General features: G+C 37.5%; 1 protein-coding gene across 2 annotated transcripts in view; it reads right to left on the bottom strand.

The window, feature by feature from the left end:
* Positions 1-5297: 5297 nt before the first annotated feature.
* Positions 5298-22525, bottom strand: part of LOC121295361 (TBC1 domain family member 16-like) — a 46090-nt gene continuing 28862 nt past the window's right edge. The window contains exons 12-13 of one of the 2 annotated variants that reach the window (XM_041219876.1): positions 20880-21117; positions 5298-8681 (exon numbers count right to left, since the gene is read on the bottom strand). In XM_041219876.1, coding sequence (XP_041075810.1) covers positions 8647-8681; positions 20880-21117 — 273 coding nt within the window. In that variant the 3' untranslated portion in view covers positions 5298-8646. Of the gene's footprint in view, positions 8682-14056; positions 19135-20879; positions 21118-22525 lie in introns of those variants that run through there. The other variant, XM_041219875.1, reaches the window with a different exon arrangement.

The following is a 22525-nucleotide window of genomic DNA, read 5'->3' as shown; positions in this document are numbered from 1 at the left end:
AGCCACTCTTCAGGGACTGCCTGTCCCAGCTCTGAGTACCACAGCCTCCATTATCAAAGGTTTTACACAATGAGTGTCTCAGTTTTTTGCTTGAATCTGAATGTCAGAAGAAGCTGTTCTCCATATAAAGCAAGAGAAATGCTTGCATGGTGTTGCTATTGAACCAAACAAACATTCTGTCTTAGAATCATCTCCGTTTCTCTGATAAAAATGCCTTGGTTTATTTGTAGGACAGACATGTTGCACAGGGGATAAAAAAGAGCAGATATATCAAATTTAATTTAAGCATGGAGATGGAGAAGCACGTCTAAACTACATTTAAATGTTTGTCTGATGGCTGCGGGGGCCATTGGTAGGAAGTCTGTTCTATTTTTAGGCCCTGTTGATTGCAGATTGGGTCTCGAGGGGGGACGTCAGGCTCATCCATAGAGTAACAGCTGTCTTTCAGTCGGTAAGAAATGGCTAATTTCCTGGGGGTTCCCCTGCTGTTAATCTAGGTCTAAACAGTTTTTTTTTTCCATTTCACTTCGCTGAGTTTCAGTTAGGATGCACCATGCGCCACAGGACAGGACTGAGACCTCAGCTGCATTCTTTGCATTGTTTAACATTTGGTCTCGACTCACGTTTGCTCCTATTGTTATAACGCAGCAGAAAGGTTGCAAATTGAGGCCAATGAATGATTGATATTCTCTGCTTCTCATTTGTATCGCCCTTATCAAATGGTCTTCAATGGCAGTGCAGCAGTTCTCTACCAATCAAACGTTTCCATCTTCATTATGAAACCAGTCTGTGAAGCTCAGTCCCATCCTGTCAATATCAAACTGTGGCTGGAGCTGGCTCAATCAGCACTCTAAAATCTGCAATTTAATCTGCAACTGGACATTACATGAAAGTTCACCTGTATGTATATTTTCTGTGTTTAATTTACCAATCTATTAAGCACAGTGGTGGTTCAGGCAGGGAAGTCACTTTTAACCTTAGATGAAATTATGTAAACATCCAGCCTATTTTAGGCACTTCCAGCATCAGAATAGATAGTTCAGTGGAATAGCTAGTATTTATTTGTCTTTCGATAAACAATACATCCAAAATCGTCAAGGAAGGGATTTATATCTAACCTCCACCTGCTTTTTGGCTTTATCTAATGGGGAGTGCAGCTATCCTGCCCCCCTGCCCAACTGCTCCTTACGGTCAGCCTCTCCATTTATCTGCAAGCTCATTTATGGGGTACCTCGAAAGGTGGGCCCAAAGACCAAAGAATGCAGTGAAAAAATATGTATAACGTAGTAATGTTGTCTAGACTAAGGTTTAATAAATAATCCATGGCATGTTTCCTGACTGAACTAATATTTTCCTGAAAGTTTAAGATATTCACAGCCTTCATGCTCAGCCAACATATTAAGTAACTTCCACCATCGGCATGAGATGGAGTGATCGAGCTCTGCCAGCCAGAGTCCCAGTCGAAAACGATTTGATCTCGATCAGCTGCTGATGGAAATGAACACGTCTGATTTGAAATTGCTTTCAAGTAATTCCCAGTGGTGGATGAAAGAAATACTGTGGAAATTGAGACTGTAGTCACGAAGATGTGAAAGCACAACTCCTCAACAACGCATACAGCAATCCACAGGATCACACAATAAAGGACTGTTTTAAATCTGTTTTGTTATGTGCTGTCACATTATACTGTATAACATGAAACATAAGCAAAATTGTCACTAATTTAGCATTTACTGAAAATCTGCAAAATATAAATGCCACAAAAGTTGCATAATTACAACAATTCGTTTTATACAATATTTATACATAAGCAAATATCTGCAATTAAGTTGCACATGTTTTACAGCATTTGGATTCTATTTGATTTAAATTGTTAACACTTTTTTCATCAAGGCATCAAGGGTTAAACAAAATAATTACAGTACAAAAAAAGAGGCTGACATATCGTAGATCAATCCTCCAGATTTTAACACTGGAGTGCAATATGAAGCACAAATATGCTGCTGCAACTGTGCTTTTACTAAAATGGTGAGTCTAAGCCAAATTCACAGCAGGGGTCTGGCTGGAACTGCAACCAACCTCCTGCAGCAAATATATTTTCTAAATGTTTTGTCTGGCATTCACAAGCAGGTCAGGGGGAAAGTAGAACTGTCGTAGTTGTTGCAAAACCCAACTACTAACAGCTGGTAAACATGGCAAAAATCCCAGCTACAAGCCTCAGATGTTTTATTTATATTTCGTCTGTGCTTTTTCTTAATTTCCTTCCACTACAGCACGGTGTCCCTTCTTGGAATTATTTATGAAACCTAACAAATATAGACAAACACTTGCTATTGTTTCTTATCATTAAAGACTTGCCATTGTCTTTATAAAATGAATGAGACAGAAGAAACGACATTGAGAAGGAAAATAAATCTGTAATGAAAATGTTCAAAACAGGAATACAGGCCTGGGTTACTGGTTTTAATTCACAATGAAACTCTAATTAGAGGGCATTACTGTAGCTAACGTTGTCTGTATAAGTGCTCTAGATGCTCAACATTTGGCAAACATGCAAACTGTAAACTGTTAACACCTTTAAGATATTAATTGTCTTAATTTAATGTGGACTGCCTTTCACTTGAAAAAAAAAAACCCAACAGATCTCAGGTACTCAGAATTCAAATCCAGTACATTACAGCTTTTACATAACCCTGGATACCTAATCAATCATTGACGCTATCTGTGTTGAATCTGGCAGCACTGTTTAGCTGTGGTCTTGTTGGTTCTTTTCCCTCCAGCTGCGGATGTTGATGTGCGGGGTCAGCTATGTAAATGAGACATTTAATCTCTGTAGACTGGTAAATATTTGAATGAATGATTGAAGCGCATAACCACACTCTACAAAGGCAAACTTTCCTTTTCTGATTTGAAAACGCTGTGCTGCTTTTTTTCCAACAAATTCTCCACTTTGTAAATAACAGTCCCCTTATTTATTTATTTTTTTTAATGACATTTGTAAACACCCTGTGTGGTTCTTACCTAACCTGGGTTTGAAGCACAAAGTGAGCTCTAATTCTCAAAGCTTTTAACTCCAAATCATTAACAGAACTAATTATGAAACCACTAGGTACTCCTTGCAAGCCCCTAATTAAGATCATAGATTTGAGAAATACCACTTTATTTCTTCTTAGTGATGTAATTCTACATACACTGGAGAGTTGCAGGGTACTGGTTTATGACTCCTCTCTGGTGTAGGAGATGTACTTGGAAGTTCAATTCTGAGAGCCCTAGTGAGACCACAGTGAGGTGCTTTAAACTTTTAAAAAGTCACCAGGCTGAAACAATTGAAATACAAAAGGAATCTAAACAAGAAGAATACATAAGATGGCTCTGACATTTCACACCCATAATAATTAAGGGTCTATAAACATTTTGGGGCCTCTGTAGTGTTGATAATATAGCAGCCACTGAATTAAACGTCACACATTTTATCAACACAGTGGCTCCTCATTTCCAATGTTATCCACCCCTTGCTTGTCCTCTCTCCCGACCACTGCTGTAGATTCCCGGTAGATAATGCCCATTCTTTGTTTTCCCAATCTCTCCGCCGGTAATGTAAACAATCAGTTCACACCTGCTTGCTGATGCAAAGCACTGACTCCTCTGTTTACAGCTTGCATGTTTTGCAAACGCTCCTGTCTGCCTGCAACTGTGAATCAGCAGTACACCACAAAAATATGTGTTACCCTTAACGGAACAGCTCGCCGGTCAGCCTCACTCTTGTGGCTAAGGGAGTGAAGCTGACCTACAGCACAGAAAGTGCAAAGTTACTGGGAAGTTACTTACCTGTATGCTGGCTGCACTTTGTAGAAGACCTGTAATCAGTCCTATACCGTATTTCTGCCAAAATATCTTAAGTAAATGCACACACCTTTCATTATTTTCAACACAGAATACAATAAATGCGGTCTGTAGAATTGCAACAAATAATTTAGTCAAAAACAAATATAGAAATCCAAGGTGTTGCATTCTTATGATAAGATTTATGTGCAACTGGTAATGAAGAAAGTGGGTTGGGTGCCTCCAAAAAGCTTATCATATAATGAGTGTTGCTGATAGATGTATGTTGAAGTAATCACTTGAAAACAAGATGTGAAACTTACTGTTTTCTAAACCTGCATGGAAGTTGTTTGGTATTATTCATATTTGAAAGCTACATACACATTATTAAGATGTCTGCATTTAACACCACAGGTGTTAACAATATTATTGTATTATTCTAACTCTTCTATTTATAATATGTATTTAATATTCAAAGCCTTAATATGTAATTGTAAAGCATTGTCTATGAGATATAAATATTCAATCTATAAAACTGTAATATTTGAATAATAAATAATAATAATAATAATAATAATAATAATAATAATAATAATAATAAATAAGAACAATTCTACCTATCTCACGTGTTTCTTGTTTTATACCCTGAACCTGGAATTTAGCGGGGAGATGGGGGGCGTGCCATGACATCCGCACCCACACTAGTAGCGGCCGTGTTGTTGACTCCGGAGCCACTGCTTGTTTTTTTTTTTGGTTTTTTTTTTGGTTGTTTTTTTTTCTTCTCCGGTCCTCAGAGGTCCCGTGCTTGCGTCATTGCCTTATCCCTGGACGCACACACACACCTCATTGGAGGCTGCACCGTTTCCTTGCGTCCCCGCTGTGTTAACCCTTAAGAGTTCTGCTACTTCACTATTACATCATACCAGCAGAAGAAAACGGGACCTATTGCATTGACTGCTAGTGCAGTTTCATCATTTCCCTCGCTGAGAAATCGTGTGCTTATACAGTGAAACTTATCAAATATACTGCAGGCTATTTTCAAGCAGGTGTAAACCCCTACAGATTATTATTCTATTATTCTAACTTGTGTTTTTTGTTTTTTTTATGTGCTAACATTTATTATTTTTTTTCTTATTTTTGCCAATTATCAATAGCTTTCCATTTGTATATGCACATAGCAAGAGGTGATATTGGACGACTCTCACCACACAGCTTTATTTAAGCAGTATAATGTAATTTATACAGCAATACAGAGGCCAATGCATATATATCTGAGGATTTTCATAAATGGCTAATGTACTGTTGTAATATAAAGTGCAAATGTTTCTCAGCACTGTTGTGTACCACACTGATCTGAGTATTGTGAAACATGTATCTAGAGATGGAAATATTACTCAATAAGGAGGAGACAAACAACCACCTGACATTGGAGAGTTTTTCTGGTCTACTGCCATAACAAGCTATAATAAGAGCTCTAACACTTCAGCAGTGTGGTTGTAAATTCATACCAGTAGTATTTTTGTTGCTAATGAATGTTGCAGTTTGATAGGTAACAATTGCAGATTTGATATTCAGAATAACCAAGTCTGGAACACAATAGGAATGAGACAGCCATTCCACTGGAATTCTTAACATTTTGGGGGTTATGATTTTAAAGTGATGATAAACTCCCAAACTTTTTATTTGTATTTTTTTATTCTTGGCTCGAAACTTCCAGAACATGACCCAAACGCACACACTGCAAACTGCAAAGTAGGTGTTGAGAAATTGCCATGACAACAGTTCCCAAGACCTAAAAGGATCAGCAGGATTTGTTATTAGAGTTTATCATCTTTTCTGTAAGAAATACAATTTGTATGTTATAAAACTAGTAAGAAACAATCATTGTAAAGCATTGTCTATGATATCTAACCATTTAATTTACAATGTGGTAATAAAGCTAGTTCCAAATATTTGGTTTCTAACAGCATTTTAATGGCAATGCTGCCCATTTTGAACTAGCTTAAAAACGACATTTGATATTTAGAATTCTCAAGACCACCATTGTTTAATAAGAGGTATACATAACTGCAAACAAGAAATCGGATTCTTCTAACCAACTCATTGTCACTGTAGTTGTAAGGGTCCATATGCTTTTTCTCACTTAGGTTCAGTAGCATATAGGACACATATTTTCCAGAAGCATGCGTCAGAGTGTCTGTTCAATAAATATTTGTGTTAAGGCTTAGATGTTTACTCTACATGAAGTGTTCATGTTACACTGAATCCAAAACAATTGAGGTAACTACCAGGAACATTTTCACGCCTTAAAGGCCATGATAATTCACATTTAAAATGTTGTTCATTATATTTCAGAATATATGTGCGTAATTAATGTGGAACTATCGCAATAACTATTTTAAAAGGTTTCAGCGAGTTAGCCTCCCTGTGTTGCAAAATTGTTCTGCCCTTAGGAAAACATTTATCCATGATTTAGTTTAAAATAATTCTATTTTCAGAGAGCAAGGCATAGGGAAAGAATGGGCTTGTGCAAGCCATGTTTACACGTTCTTTTCTTGTTTAATTGCTCAATTAGTAGAAGTATATTTAAAGCACAGACAAGCGTGGAAAACAAAAGTTTTTTTTTTCCATTTTTCTAAACCAAGGAATGATAATTTTTTTTGGCACGAGTGGACACTTTGGTTTGTTTCCATAGGAATGCTTTAAAGTTTTATCCCCTGGGAAGAAGGTAGGTATAATTTATAACCAGCCTCAAATTAAACTGACAGGCCCATGCCTTGTTCTCTGTTAAAAGTTAGTCTGCTTAAATTTGCAACATGAGAAATGACTTTGTACACAGATTTGGATTCATGTAGGCACAAAAAATGTTTGTTTTTTTAAATATAAATTGTACTCATGTTTGGTGCCTCTTTTTCCCTAAAAGACAGGGTTCACTTCTCACATTTATTTTTTATCTATTTAAGCAATAAAGTGGATATTAGTGTGGTAGTTGACATTCTATCTGAATATTCTGCAGTCATCTACCTTGTGGCAGTGCCCTGCAGTAGAGCTTCCTGATTGGTGGATGAAAGCTCTGAAGTTCTAATTATCAGTGGTAAGCCAATGTTTATCCACAGCCTAGCAGTCATGAACGCTGATGATATAATAGGGAACATATTTTAATAAGTGAATCAATATATCATCCAACAGGTATTTTCCCCAGTGTAATGTGCAATTCAGAGACAACCCTGATTAGGTGAGATTAACAGTAGGTCAATATGAAACCTGAACCAGGAGACACTCATCCTGCCACTCCCTTTCAAAGACACAAGAGCAGTGTGTGGACCATTTTTATTACCTTGAAACCATAGTAGTGTAACTTGAGATGGTTTTACAGGCTATTTCCATTCAAGCATTAAATGTGAAAAATTAATAAATACAAAGCTTGCAAATTTAAGTGATATAATATGTCTCATATAAAAACATACCAGTTAAAAAGAGGACTGGGAAATGCTTGCAGTAATGTGTAATTAAACAACGTTTAGGATTTCATAGCCATAGCTGAATACTGATAAACCCTTGTCAAACAAGTGCTTGTTTTAAAATATATTCTCTTACCTCTTATTAGCCCTATTCATTATATTACATTAATGCAATTTGAATCTTAATCCTCTCTTAAGAGTTCTTAATGTGAATGACATCCCTTAATAGTACATTTGGAATTTTCTTCATTTATTTTGGGAGTTGTGCTGAATTCACACTTTTGGTGCACATACCAGACTCTTTCACATACACCTTTGCAACTAAGAAGGTCTACAAAATATTGTAAATCTACACAGTTAACAAGATTTTGTTGAAATAGTAAACTACATATATGTATATATTTTTTAGTTGCTGTTTAGTAATCAAGTTTATTGCCCTTATAGTATGTTGTCAGAAATGTGATCTTGCTGTCACGGCAGCCTTTTTAATTGTTTAATGAACCAATCAATTACATGGGGTGGAATGTTCCCATGTTACCTTGGCATTAAGACATGGTGTGTTAAACTTGTTTTGTTTTTCTCAAAACAAAAACTACTTTCTATGTATTTCTGCTGATTTGTAAACAGAATGAAACTATAAATCACTACCATCCCTTTTCAACCTCAGGCTTTGAATATGGCCATTGAATTAAGTAAACATTCAGTTCACCTTGTATTGTCCCCAATGCTAAACATGAACTGAATTACAGAAATGGCATGGTGGCTCCCTGTGCTGTAGCCTAGAAAACACTATTACAAGATGTTTAAATCCAATTACAGAGAATAAGGGATTCTTCGACTCCATTTTTTAAAGTTTATTGTTAAGATTTACTGTTTTAAAATACACTGCTTGATCACAGTGGCTAAAAATAAAGATGGATCACAACTGTGACTCAAACACGGTTACGGCCAAGGAAGTACAGCCCAATTGCTTTGTTTGTTTGCTATGCCATGCCAGTAGTTGTTTTCTTTTACATATACAAAATAGCCATGTAAAATATCCGCTCCCAAAAAACAAACAAAAAAAAGCTTTCACAGTATATATGCAAAACCTGAATGATTGAGAAATAGGAAAAAGGCATATATCATCTTCTACTTATTAACTGTAATTTAAAACATGAATGCATGGCAGACGTGCAACAACACAAAACCTGTCCAGAATGGTAACACCCTTTTGTTCTTCAAAAGAGGGCAGTAATACTTTCAAATCCTCTATAGTTCAGTATTTCATTTTTTTTATATGAATGCCTTGCTCTTAGCATGCTAGAGGACTGTGTGTTGCTTGGTCTTTGCTTCCAGAAAGATCACATATCGGATGGAGCCATCAGAAATGGAAGGTCGAAGTCTCGCATATGTTTCCTGGAATCAGGGAGACAGTAGCAAAGCAACTAGGATATTTTCAAACAAGATCTAAACAACGTACTATATAGATAAGGGATATATGAATGATTGCATTACAATGGCAAGGGGTTATAACATAAGGTTCAGCAGCACATCTATAAAACTGAACATCCACCAGCACAGTGCCCATTAACACCATGTTGTAAAAGACGGGCACTTCCATGGAATCCGTCTGCCAGACTGGATTTGGTATTGCCCTGGTGTTCTCCTGGTATACCCTGGGTTCCTAGATTATTCCGGAGGGCCGAATTGGAGTTTACTTAAGCATCGTTGTGGGTCAAGTCCACCCAACAATGCTGCATTTATACGTGGGGTGAGAATAGTGTGGGAAGGGTTTGAGGAGCAGCAGCTTTAGGCATCTTCCACGGCCACCATAAACCACAGCTCTCAATCCAAATAAGCATGTTTGTGATGACCTCTGCCCACTTCTAGGCACCGATTGCATGAAATATTAACAGAGACACATACCAGCACCTTGTTAAGTCTACAGCACATACTAACAAGGCTAAGACCCGGGCAAACAGTGGACCAACCCGATATAGGTACAGGTCCTAATGAAATGGACAGTGTTCATGGAGGTCTACCATCTAGTTCTGATGAATTTTCTAAAGCCTGGGTAAGACTGCATGTGAAAACTGATGTCCCAAGCACTACTGCAAGTTAAGAAAATGTACACAGTACAGTTTGAGGAAAAAAATTACACACAGAAATAGTTTCTTTAATATATATATATATATTTACTTCAAAAACCATTATGACAGGTTGTTACAGGTTAGGATTTTAATTGTGAAGTTTGGAACACCTTTTTCTAATAAAGTGTCTGTTGTCCTCCTTCAAAGGTGTAAGTAAAGTTTACTTCTTTTCTTATACATCAATCCTTCATTCATCGATAACAGATATAGTATCACTCGCTCACATTCAGACAGGTGATGGTGGACAGTGATGCCGTAATAAGTTTTTTTTTTTCTTTTTATTGTGCTTTCCTGTAGTAGTAGACAGTACCTTTAGTGCAAACGATTACAACATAATCATAAACGACATGCCTTCAAAGTTAAAACAACTCCAATTCAAAAATAAACAAACAAAACAACGGAACATAAACAACACAAGATAAACAACATGTGGAGCAACTTTAGCCGTCTGGATGAAGCCACTTCATTTTGTTTTAACAGGGATGAGAATTTAAAAAAAAAGGAAAAGAAACCCTTATCCCACCTTAGTAAGGTCAGTTTAGAAAACAATGCATGAGATGTGCAAGAATTGGACTGGATAAACAACTGGACAAAAAAAACACACACATTTTAAATAGTGTTCAAATGAAACATCTAGTTAGGCAATTCAAATCTAAATACCTAGTTAGATGACAGACTAATAATAGCTGTGCCTTAATCCTGTGACACATGAATTTCACATAAGCTTTTTCCATTTCCTGTTAAGATGTGTCTGTTATGAATTTCAACAGAACAGGAGGGTCGATTTCATTAATCTAAACAGCAGTGGACCTAAATAACATTAAAATCATTAAACAGGGGGCTTTGTAGAAAGCAAGCTCTATTTAGCATATTTAAGGAAAAGTTCAGGTTTTGTCTCATTTTTATTATGCAAACCATTGCGGTATTTAGATCCAACACTGTTTAGAACAATTTAATATATTTGACTATATGGCTCAGTCAAACTGACACAAACAAAACTTGCTTTGTTTTTGGAAGCTGACTTGGCATAGACCGCATGGTTTTACAAAACCGAGCGGGCACTCAAAAAGCAATTTGCACAGAACAGTTTGTCATAAATCAATACCTATATATTTTTAAGTCAGTATCTCTTCGTCAGGTTGCTCAATATAGCCTCCCAGTAGACTGGCCCCACTTGTCTAATCAATTTAAAATATACTTAAAGCCTTCTGATCAGAAGTCTTATGGGAGCCATTGAAACAACAGCTGCTCTGCAACACCAATGGTTCTACCTTGTAAGATTCTCTTTCTGGAGGGGAAATCAATAGACCTAACTGGGGGTCAGTCTACAGGCTGAGGATCCAACTAGGTGCAGCAGAAGCTTTGCGAAACAGCTTCCAGCGATTTTACTTATATTTGTGTCTTAATCAGATGGATTTTTCCTGCCTTCTCAGGAACTCAAACTATGAGTCAGTCGCATTGTCTTTATGGATTGCAACACAAACCCGTACTTGGTGGTGTTTGCTCTGTCTGTTGATTTAATAAATCGTTGAAAGCTTTTTTGCTACAGCTTTCATTTGGTTAAAAAACACCTGATGAAACATCTCAAATATTACACAACACCATATCCACCTGACTGCTGTCCCTGCAGCATTCCGCTACAGCGAACTGCCTTCTTGCATCCAACTTCCCATTCAAGACTACTCTCAGGTCAGCCCCACCCAAATTGCAGGCAACCTGAAGACCTTGCACGACTAAGACCAGTTTTATTAATAGGCTGTGGTGGTCATGATACGAACATTTAAAACTCTAATTTGAACTGGAAGTCACTGTACTTATTTGTGATCAATGCACCTCAACAATGAATTAATCTCAAACTATTACATTATACTAGAAATGGTTATAACCAGGTGGGTAACAGCCCCTTTCGGGTCATTTCAAGCTCAAATCCGGAACACAAACACCCATTACCTCTTCAGATCTGTTTTTGCAGCCTATTTAGTATTGGAAACAAATACAAACCCAATTTAAACTTGCACAGTTGCATAAGAAATAGCTTCAGCAAGCATAGTCAAGACGGACTTTGCAATAAACTGCACTAGCTTTATGGAAGACATTGGGATTCTTGCATAACCCGGTGTTTACAGAATTACAGCTGCTCAAGCTGCCTTTTGTCAGTCTGGTTAATTGCTGAGTTTGTTGTATTTTCAGAAATACATTAAGGGCAGGATTACTGCCAGTGCATAATGGTTCTGATGGGCATAACAATGTCCTTATTATGCTCAATTTAAAAATACTGCTAGTTTACATTTTTCATGGTTTGAGGTTTTTTATAGTACTGCAGACCAACCATTTAATCTGAAATTTCCCACACATTATATATAGGTAAAGTGTAGCTGTGGTTTATGAAATATGTGCAATATAATAACATACATAAACAGGGGTAACTAATGTAAAAAGCAAGACACTCAATCAAACTGCTCCTCCAGAATAACCCAACCTTAAAGACAGAGTTTGATATTGATCAGAAAAGGAAGAGTGCAGTTGCTCAAAATATCTTAAACGATAACCAAACAAGGAAACACCTGACATTTCAAAGACTACCCCAGAAATTGACTTTCTGATTTTAATGTCAACTGCTGGAGCTGTTGTAAACTGCATTTGCCACTGAACTCTTACAGTTAGACCACAGATTTTATCACGCATGGAGTAACAATTACATCTTTGTCCTCTAATATTACAGAGCCGCAGTGTGTCAAACAAAAAGCAGATTTGTTTCAAGTAAAGAAAATCTTCTCCTTTCTTCTGTCGTCCAAGATGATGCAACTCTGTTTCACAGCAACCAAGGTCTGGTTTAAGGATGTACTGAAAGCAATTAAACCTGAAGCTCAGACAGCCTTTAAACAAACACAGAGTCTATGCTCTAGTGGCAGATATAAAAGCAGCCACTCTTTAAATCTATATTAATTCACCTTCTTTTTATTTGGCCACCTATTAATTCCCTAAATACATTATTATTTTTTATTTTAAATCTACCATTTTGACAATCTTAGTGTTGTACATACATTCAGTGCTGCTGTGCCACGTGACAGGGGGGTTATGAAAACATAATAAATATCCAGTTCTAGAACATCACAGCCAAGTTCTGAATACATCAGTCTAGAACAAGTTAGCCCACTTCCACAGTTATTATTTAAACAAATGGGAATGGCAGACAATAACAACAAGGTAAGGTTGCCAGGCTAGATAATTATCTTATATAACCTAGACAGAATATGATTTCAAAAGAGCCTTCTATTAAAACCAGGATGCATCCTTGCATAGAATATGACCATAAAATAGTACCTAATAACAATGTACACATTTAAAAATGTTTTAAGATACTGGTATGCACATATATGCAATATGCAACAAAATGCACCAAAACAGGAGGTAGTCTACAACTCAACCTGTGCATTTCAGCACGGAAACACAACTTAAAAGGATGCACTTTAAAGGTTTTTGTATTCCCATGGATGGAGTACCTTTTAATGCTAATGTTCATTTAAAAAATCTGAAAAATACATCCTGTTGATACTGCCATGTATAGAACGCAGCTTTCCTGTTTTGAATTATGGATCTACGTTCTGACAATTTCTTTCATCTAGCCATGTTAAGTTTGCCCAGAAGTACATTACTAGATTCTGGTATTTGCAATGCTTTCAGTATCAATCTATGTAGGCTTAGAACAATAGCCTTCTTGTGGGGTTTTCTTTATTTTTTTACTGCTGCTGTTGCTGCTGTTTTTTTCACAATCAGGTTCTGTTTACTACATTCTTCCTCAGTTCAACCTTATTACCGCCCTCTATTAGCAGGCCTTGATGTTTATAATGTACTAGAAAATAATGTGGCACTTGTTGTAATACTAAAAGAAAAAAGTTCAAGGTCAAATTTAGTTTTCTCTGTACTGTAGGGACACATCCTCATTGAAACCATTTTACCACTGGTTTTCTTCACCGTTTAGAATGGCCTAATCATTAAAAATGTTCCCCTCACTGCACACAGATCAAGGGAACTGAAGGTTCAGTGGGCATCCGCCAATCTCACGACGATGAGGAGAACCAGTCCCTTACGGTTTTGCCTCCCTAACCCACAGGAGCGCCAAGGTCACTGCTACACTCCCTCTGGAATCACCACTGAAGACTGGCACTGCCAGGACGTGAACCTACACTCCCATGGCTATATGACTCACTGAAACCTTCTTACCGCACACTATGATTCTTCAGATTCACAGAGCATTTATTACACTGTACTCTAGATCAATCTTCCAATTCCTTGGTGTTTATCTTCCTTAATAGTTCAATGATCAGAAAAAAGAGCCCCTGCCATACAAATGCTAAAAGTCTAATCTATAAACCAATGACAAGATCCTGTTTCTGTATGCAGCAGTAGAAGGTCTTTGTCCTAAAACCAGCATTAATACAGGCCCTGTACTTGTAGATCTACTCGTAATACTGTCCATTAGTAGTCAAGAGTATGTGACTATGTGAAGTGGACATCTGTTCACCAAGAACAGAGACAAAATGGAAGGTTTTCCTCAACCACTAGTAAACTAAAAAAACAAACACACACACACACAAAAAACTAATATAATATATATATAATATATATATTGAACTCAGTTCTCTGCAATAACTCAAGTCACTTTAATGCAAGTAAAATGATTCTAGGCACAACATTCCTTGAAAGGTAATAACACATGCAGAAACCACACATTGAAATGAGTTTACTCTCAGAAACATTCTCACAAACCCAGGTGACAGATGTTGCAGCGGCACGGGCTGCAGTATCAGTTAGTAGCTGCTGAATCAATTTTCACGGCGAACTGAAAATGTCTGTGAAACTGATCAGCAACATCACATTACAGCCCTACGGATCATTTTTTGCTCAAATTCCCTGTCTTGCTCCAGCTACGCAAATGTTATTTACCTGCCACTTAATACTGAGACTAGAAAACAAAAGCTTGCCAAGATTATTTTTGGGCAGGGCTGGAGGAGTGTGTGAGGGGAACTCAAACAAGCTTTCCACAACAGACCCGGACATTACCACTGAGCTGCTGTTGTAAACAATTAGAAACACCTGTGCTATGTAGAGTAAATGGGCACATTAACACAACTGAATTCATTCTGTAACTTATAAAAGATGCACCTCCCTGTTGCAAGGTAGTACTGACAGTAGGTGCTCAATTGGCAGGTGTTTCCACATCCACAAATAACTAATCTTTCACAAAGAACAGTCTACAAAGTGATGACTCTGTGGTCCCTTCTGGATACTTTGTTACACATTTCCATTCCCAAAACATAATGAAAAGAATTAGACACAGTAATTAAGGAATGTTTATGTCGACATCCAGAACACCATGTAGCCTTGCCCTACTGAATGCGATTTTGACTGCCCATGGTGGTCTTGTACACTATTGGCAGTGCTATGGCAGGTATATATGTGTACAGTGTTATTGGGCTAGAACAGCTACCTCTGGAGTATTCTGAAAGCCAATATGCATTCAGGGGCTGTCTCTCCACAGCAGCTGGGAATGAGGTAAACATGTCTTTCCCTCTTTGGGAGAAAAAAAAAAAGCAATTCATTCAGTGTTTACTGTGACTCATGCCTTCCTTCTGTTAACATCAAATGAATAATAGTGAAGGGAGAGCGCAGTACATGTGTGGTAATGCCTGTCAGATCTCAGGCACACAGTACTGGTGTATACATGATGAAGCAATACTTCTCAGTGTGTCTGGGTTCTTTACATGGTATCCTACTTTTAAATGATCTGACTGACATTTTGGATGGATTCGGTTTTATCACATTTGCGCAATTGGATTGTGTTGTATGTTATCAGGAGATCAATACCTAAGAAAAGTGCAAGAAGGAAACCCTTACATAAATGCTCAACATTACTCTTGTCTCTTGTTAAGCAATCCAGTTTTAGAATGAGAGGCTCATTGTCTTGGTGCCTCATCCTTCCATGTTTCAGTCAAGTGATTTCTTTAGAGGTTCTGATTTAATGTCTTTTTTTTCGCTGTGGTGTCTAAACTAGCTCACCAACAAAATTTATAAAAATCAACAAATTTCCATCTTAAATCTTCAAGACTTTTAGGTACAGTTTAGTTCAGCTGAGCTACGGTTGCAGTCTGTCACTCCAGTTGAGTATTAGGATGCAACACCATAACAGTTTGTCTCTTTGAGAGAATAAGTTTTAGTTTGCTCGTTTTTTCATTCTGTTGACTTGGCGGTGAAAATAAAGACAAGACAACATACCCTTGTAACAACATAACAGCATCATGTCCTCATCAACATGAATACACTTGTGGTTTGAAATGTCCGGTCGCCAATTTCAAAGGTTAAACCACAATCTCCTATACCATCCTCCTCTCCTATCTGACCAGGCTACTTGTGAAATACTCTTTATGTATAAGAACTGCTTTGTGTGTCATTCTCCACTATAATACATTACTATTAAAGCAAGATAAAACAGGTAGGTTAAATTACAACAAACATATTAATTAAAATGAATGTAAAGTGGTATCTTTTAACTTGTGAAAGAAGCAGTTTATCTTTTGTCAAATGTGCGAAATTACAAGTTGTTTTCCTGATAAAACAGGTCTGTGTGTTTCTTTGGACAGACCCTCGACCACTCTTTTAGTACCCCTATAGCAGAGAATGATGCTTACTGACCTCTAAAGCTATCACAATGCAAGAGGACACTTTTCTTTTAAATGCAATGGCATTTTTATTTACAACAACTATGTCGTACCCTTGAAAGATGAGGGCTTGACAGACAGCCCTCAATTGCTTAGTGAACCATGTCAAATACAATACAATCTTGGTATCATGCTTCCCACAGTGCTCTAGGGTCCGCGTCTTCTCACTTCATGCTGTACCACTATATTGTGTGTTTGCTTTCTAAGGTGAAAGGCAAAGGAATGTGGTCTAGGTTAAGGTCTAAAGGTTAATCTGAAGAGAAAGATTTGAATAGCATTATAAAGGTGTAGGACAGGACTGCGAAGCCACTAAATCCATCCGTACCTCTCCTATCTCACATTCTGCAGTCACAGATCAGATCATCTCGGTTTTTGCATGGCGCGTTAAACTCTCCCCACCCTGTAATCCTAACATTTCTTTTCAGATGGAAATGCTTGTCAGTTTTCAGGCTCATTAAAAGGATTCTTCCTACAGAAAAAGCTTCTGCCAAAACCAGCGAGGCATACATTAGGAAAGAACTGCTTTCACTTAAGAAATGGCTGTATCATTTCAAATGGTTTTGCATTTATCGTTTAGCAGTTAATCTAGTTATGTAGACACAAAAGAATTTCCATAATGTCCGGCTATTCCACTGGAACTCATACAGTGGCCACTTATTTTAAAATGTGACACAAATTTAATATGGCCTTTTAAAGAGTCAAGGAAGCATCAGTTTATTTCCTTGTAAATAGAAAGCACAAGAGTTAATTGCAATTTATCCTAATAACCTCCCTGGTGTCTCCTGTGAAAGGTGCTCTTCCATTGCAGTCTCCACTCCCCATTCCCCAGGAAACGGCCTTTTACATCAGCCTGGCTTTAACTCCCTCAGGCAGAAAAGTCCCTCCAGCCCAGAGCTGGGCTCTGCAGCTGCTCTGCACGTCATCCACAATCCCTGGCCACTCGGCTAGCCAAGTTGGATGAGTTTACCACATGCAAAAAGTCAATTAGAGACAAACTAAAACAAAAACACATTTCGATTCTGAAAGGGTAAAGTCTTAAACCACACCTTAGGGTGGATTTGGTTTCAATAAACAATAAATCTAAGCCTTTACAAGCCTGTAAAGGGCTGTGAAGCCTCTTATAGAAAATATAAAAAAAAAAGAAAGGAGACGTGCCTTTAAAAGAATGAGAAAAACCTGTTTATCCAGACTCAACACAAGCTTCTTTCTTTAATTCCAAGGACTATTAAAAATGCAAGCACAGGTTCAAATAGCATAGCTGTATTTTCAACTTTTGGTCTTTGCTGGTATTGAGAGCTCCTTATGGAAAGTGTCTGCTGACGTCAACAACTGAGGTGCCGCCAAATATTCATATTCATTCAATCATCTCAATCAAAACGTTTGCAGGTATAGCGGTATCTTCCACATAAACATGAAATATTGAAAATAACGCATTAGTGAAGGGCTCTTTAAAGCAAAATATTGTACTTGTACAATTCACTGTCAACATAACCGTGAATGAACCAATTAGTGAACATGAAAGTCAGTGTTTTAGAACTGAAGTTTCCCTGCAATTACAATTCACAGCCGGTCTGATTTTTGGCAAATGCTGGTACATCCCCACCCCCTGTGCTAGATTATTTTCCTACATCACATAAAACAGTACTATACTATGTACTGCAGTTTTTTTTAAAGACACATTTACCCAGCAATTGCTCTACCTATGAGGTGTACGCCGTTCCTCATGATAACAGGAAACTCAGAATTAGAACACACATCACTGTATTTCCTGTAGAGAGATGTTATTCAGGGGACTAATTTGTTGTGGCTTTTTTTTTTTTTTTTACCTTCTTCTGCCTAAATAATGTGCAAAAAAAATAACTTTTAGAACATTGCGAACAAATTTACACGGTTTCAGGACTTTAGATACTGAATTAACAAATTAAAGACCTGTTGAAACAAGGTTCTAGGAAGCTCAATTCAAAATCTAGGGTATGGTTGGAACTAGGGCCTGTACTTCCAGTCCAGTCCACTACTTTGTTCCAATGAAGTCCAATGAATTCCTAAATAAGTCCAAGGATCTGGTTGGAAATACTATCTGAGTGGAACTGATGCTGGAAACCACAGTGCTGTAGAACTGTTAATCCCAGAGGTGTTTTCCCAGGGGAGTTAACAACCAACCCACTTTATTAACAAATAAATGAAATGAAAAATACAGCAGAAAGTGGTTTGCACGTTTCAGGGCAGTGGCATTTCAATCTAAAGCAGTATGGAATTTCATGCAGTCCACAGCCATTGTATTTGAATAGTTTGTGAAAACCAGATCCTCGTGTGGACCTCCGATGCAAAACGCTGACCCAGCTGTACAGCACACTTCACTAAATCACCTCCATGTCAAATGTTTAAATCCTGGGAATACTCTCTGGAGTAATTACTGGATCACATTTTTCAAATTTGTTCATTATTTTTGGTTACATATTGTAACTTTCAAACCGTTCCTTACATCGGCTCTAAGATATTTTTGAGAGGCCCAAAAACCCAGTCCTCCTTTTTATATCGAAGTACATGCAAGGGCCATATGATGTGCAATAAATATAGAACAATCTAGTTATGCAATTATTTATATAAGTATATATCATTTACTGAAATATGGTCATAAATGGAGGTGACAATATTAGTGTTTTAAAAACTTTAACCCAAATCTTAACTACCTTGTACTGAACTAAATCTACATTTGTATATTGTCTTCATGTTCCAGCTTATGCAAAATTATTATTTTTTTCCCTCTTAGAAAACTAAGCCCAGATGCAACACAACAAAATATCAGTAAAATACTGTTGTGGGTCATTGTAAGTCTGCTTTTGTGTGCATTTATCCAAATACTGTGCTTTGAAAACACAAAACAAATACAAAATACTGGGTGTGAATAACCCTGTCGGTTTTTATTTACCAGATCCCTTCTTGTAAACCCTTAATGTCCGATGTTTATTATATTGGCAACCAAAATCCAATATAGGGGCCCTGTGGTGTTAAGAAGAGAAGACCTAGTAAAAATCCAGATAAATCCATTTAAAATGGATACATGGTTGAAGCAGTCTATAGAAAATACCTCTTCCAGCGATTGGAAACAGATAGCACCAGTTTCCTATGAGATGAAGAAAATATACATTTCCTGGCGAGTGTCTACTACCCTTCGTTTTAGTTTATTGTAAGACCCGTAATTTTTCGTGGATTTCCTTTCGACGTACGAAATGTGGTCCTTGAAAGTCGGAAAAGAAAAGTCGCATGTTCTCTGAAACCCCAAGGATAAATATATCTACATATATATATAATATATAATATATATATATATCGTATATATATATATATAGGTCCTTAGTTTTACACAAGGTCGCAAAACAAAACAAAAAATGTAAACAAACAATCTTCCAAGGCCGATATGAGCGGACAGAAGAGGGGCTCATGTGGACAAGCTCTTACAATGAAGCTTTTTTTTGGTTTAGTGTTGTATCTGTTGATTAGTTCGGTTCCCAAAAGATGACTCTCAACAGCAAAGCAAATGTTCCTACACCGTATTTACACAAAAGAGGAGTGCAGAGGTGATGTGGAGGCATTAGTATCTTCTCAATTAGGAGGAGGGTCTCCCGAAAAAGCTTATTTTAAAACACTGCCTCGTTTGTTTTTTTTAAACAAGCGTTTCCTCTTTAAGGCCCTTCTTTCCTTCCTATGACAGGACTTCTTATTAAGTGGCATCAGATACCCAGACGGAGGACTGTATCGGGTCCTGGATTTCTTTCTTGCACAGCAGCTTCTAATTTAGAGTCCCATGTATCAGTATTATAAATCAGTACTTACTGTACTATACCTGTTTTACACCAGCTAACCTTCTGTTGATTCTTTAACCCTCTACCTTCCACACAGTCACCCAGTGCTCTAAACACAAAGCCACCTGTCTCCCAATGTAGCGGCCAATTTTCAAGAGCCGGTTAAGAGGTTTACAAATGAATAAGGGCAGTTTTGAACGAAATCATTTAAAATAGTATTCTGCTCATGTAAGCTACACTGTTAATGTAAAATTGACTAACGAGAAAAAAAAAACATTTACATGCTGATTTCTGAAGCACCACTGAAAAAGTGCTTGATTTTTTTGGAAAGAAAAAAATAAAACAGATAATGTAACTAAACTGGTCAGAATTCAAGGAGCACTTGAGGGTCCTAAAATTAATCATACATGGACATTTAAAGTTAATTTAAAAGAACAAGTATTTTCAAATAGATTTACATTGCTTTTCTTCACATTTATCCTACCACTTTAGTGGGTGCACAGTCATTTTTAGTGGTTCTAGGCTCTGATATTTAATTATAAAAATATTTCTCTAAATTTGCCTTTACCTGGATTTTAGCTTGAGCATGTCTGAAAAATCCTGAACATATTTCCTCATTCTATTCATGTGCCAATATGACCTGGCCCACTTACTGGAATAAGAAAATATGTTCAGTCCGGCACTTAGGACTCTCCAGACAAGCTCAAAGCATGTCAAAGCCAAGTAAAGGCAGATGCAGAGAAAAATCATAACAATAATTTGAGCAAAAACACTCAAAAACACAAACATCATAGGATATGTAAAAAAGAAAGAAAAAAAAGTAACTCAGATGATATTTGTATAGTAAGCAGCCCAGCTTTGAAAAAAAGGCCCATAGAACCCAGTGTGTAGCTGGCGCCCCTCAAAAAGAAGCCCTGCCCACTGTGCCTTAAGATGGCTTACGGAAGTTGAAGATGTCTCGTGTTTTGGAGCCTTTCTTGCCCTCGCTGGCCTGTTTGGGGGAGGGGACCTCCACGATGCCCCCGTACGGGCAGCTTTCTGATCCGGGGTGGTTTCCTGAGCACTCCACTGCCGGGATGTAGAGGCTGTCCCACATGCCCGGCCCGCACAGCTTACACAGGTCATGAAGGCTGCAGGGGACTCTGGGAAGGAGGCGGAATTGGTAAAGCAAGCTCCTGGCCTGGAAGGGGAAAGCAAGGACCACAACTTCAAAAACAGTCAATGAGAAACCTTGTAGTAGACAACTTTAGGAAACTAAGCAGAGAAACGTCAGCACCAATTTGCTTAAAGGTTTTACCTTAAAAGAACAAGGTAAGAAGAAAATGAAGAGGAGTTTCAACATTGTTCTGAAAAAAATGTTTTTCTGCAATTTTAATTCTGTTTTGATATGATTCAGTAAACTCGTATACAAACATCTATTAAATTCAATACATGTGTAATTTGTGTGCAAAGATGTATAAAGATTAACAATGTTATGCATTGGTTTTAAAGGGACTGTCATAGCACAGTATTAATATCTATACTACAGGGTATTGAAAATGTAAAGGGGTTTATTGTTTTAAAATGTTTCATGGCTTCTGCCATCCACACAGCAGGAACAGCACAGGCAACCATGGCGTGAGCTTCCTCTTTTCCGTATAACAATGCCCTCTCAGTATTTATCAACAAACAGCTGCACAGTGCACAGACTGGTTATACTGAACTGTCCGGGTAAGCGTAGAGTATGATGCAATTCACTTGCCCCTTTCAGGTGTTATTGTTTTCTTTTGAGTTGAACAGGATTTAATTTTAGCGACTGGCACCACCTGGTGGCCAACAAAAACAACAAAACTATTGGAAAACTAAAGCCAAATTAGAATTTTTATTAGTCACTTATAGAACCAGCAAAGTCACCATGTGGTTTCTGACATACAATTCAATGCAATTAAATGCAGTGTTCCATGCAGACTGGCTTGCCTACTAAAGTTAATATTACAGAGAGAAATAAGCTTTCTGCAGCCTTTTTTTTTTGGCAGTTCAATAAAGAGCTGCTTACAGGACCATTCAGAGAATAAAGACAGATGCCGACACTGTATTGTGAGATAACGGACGGATAATTGCACTGTGAGCTAGTTTATGACAGTCTAAGTTCAATTGTATTTTACGATCTAGCAGTGAGCAGAAAGATTATTTAAATGATATCATCAACAGAGATTAACAAGTACCTATAAAACATTTTCAGCAAGGACAGCAGTGAGTTGCTGTCTATGGACGGACCCTTGGTATGGGAGTGAGGTATCAAATTAATTACTTTTGTTGTTTAGATCTACATTTTCCACCAAACCACCCTGGCGATCTTTGCAAACTTTAAAAGCACCCCTGTGACACCAACAGAGATTCATGCCCCCCCACAGCACTCTGCCTCAAGTAGATCCACAATAAGAAATACCACAAAGAACAGTGTGATATTAATACATCCACAAGGGTCAGAGCTGTACAGGGGGCAGGCTAATGGCTATTACACAGGTGTGCTTTAAACATCTGAGCTTTCAAAAGTCACCAGATGTGATGAATGAAACCGAAAACAATACAAAGTGAAATGAAGCCAG

Source organism: Polyodon spathula, chromosome 20 (genome assembly GCF_017654505.1).
Source record: "Polyodon spathula isolate WHYD16114869_AA chromosome 20, ASM1765450v1, whole genome shotgun sequence".
NCBI classification, from domain to species: Eukaryota; Metazoa; Chordata; class Actinopteri; order Acipenseriformes; family Polyodontidae; genus Polyodon; species Polyodon spathula.
Note: the sequence above shows the minus strand (reverse complement) of the source record. Positions and strands in the feature narration are given on the sequence as shown.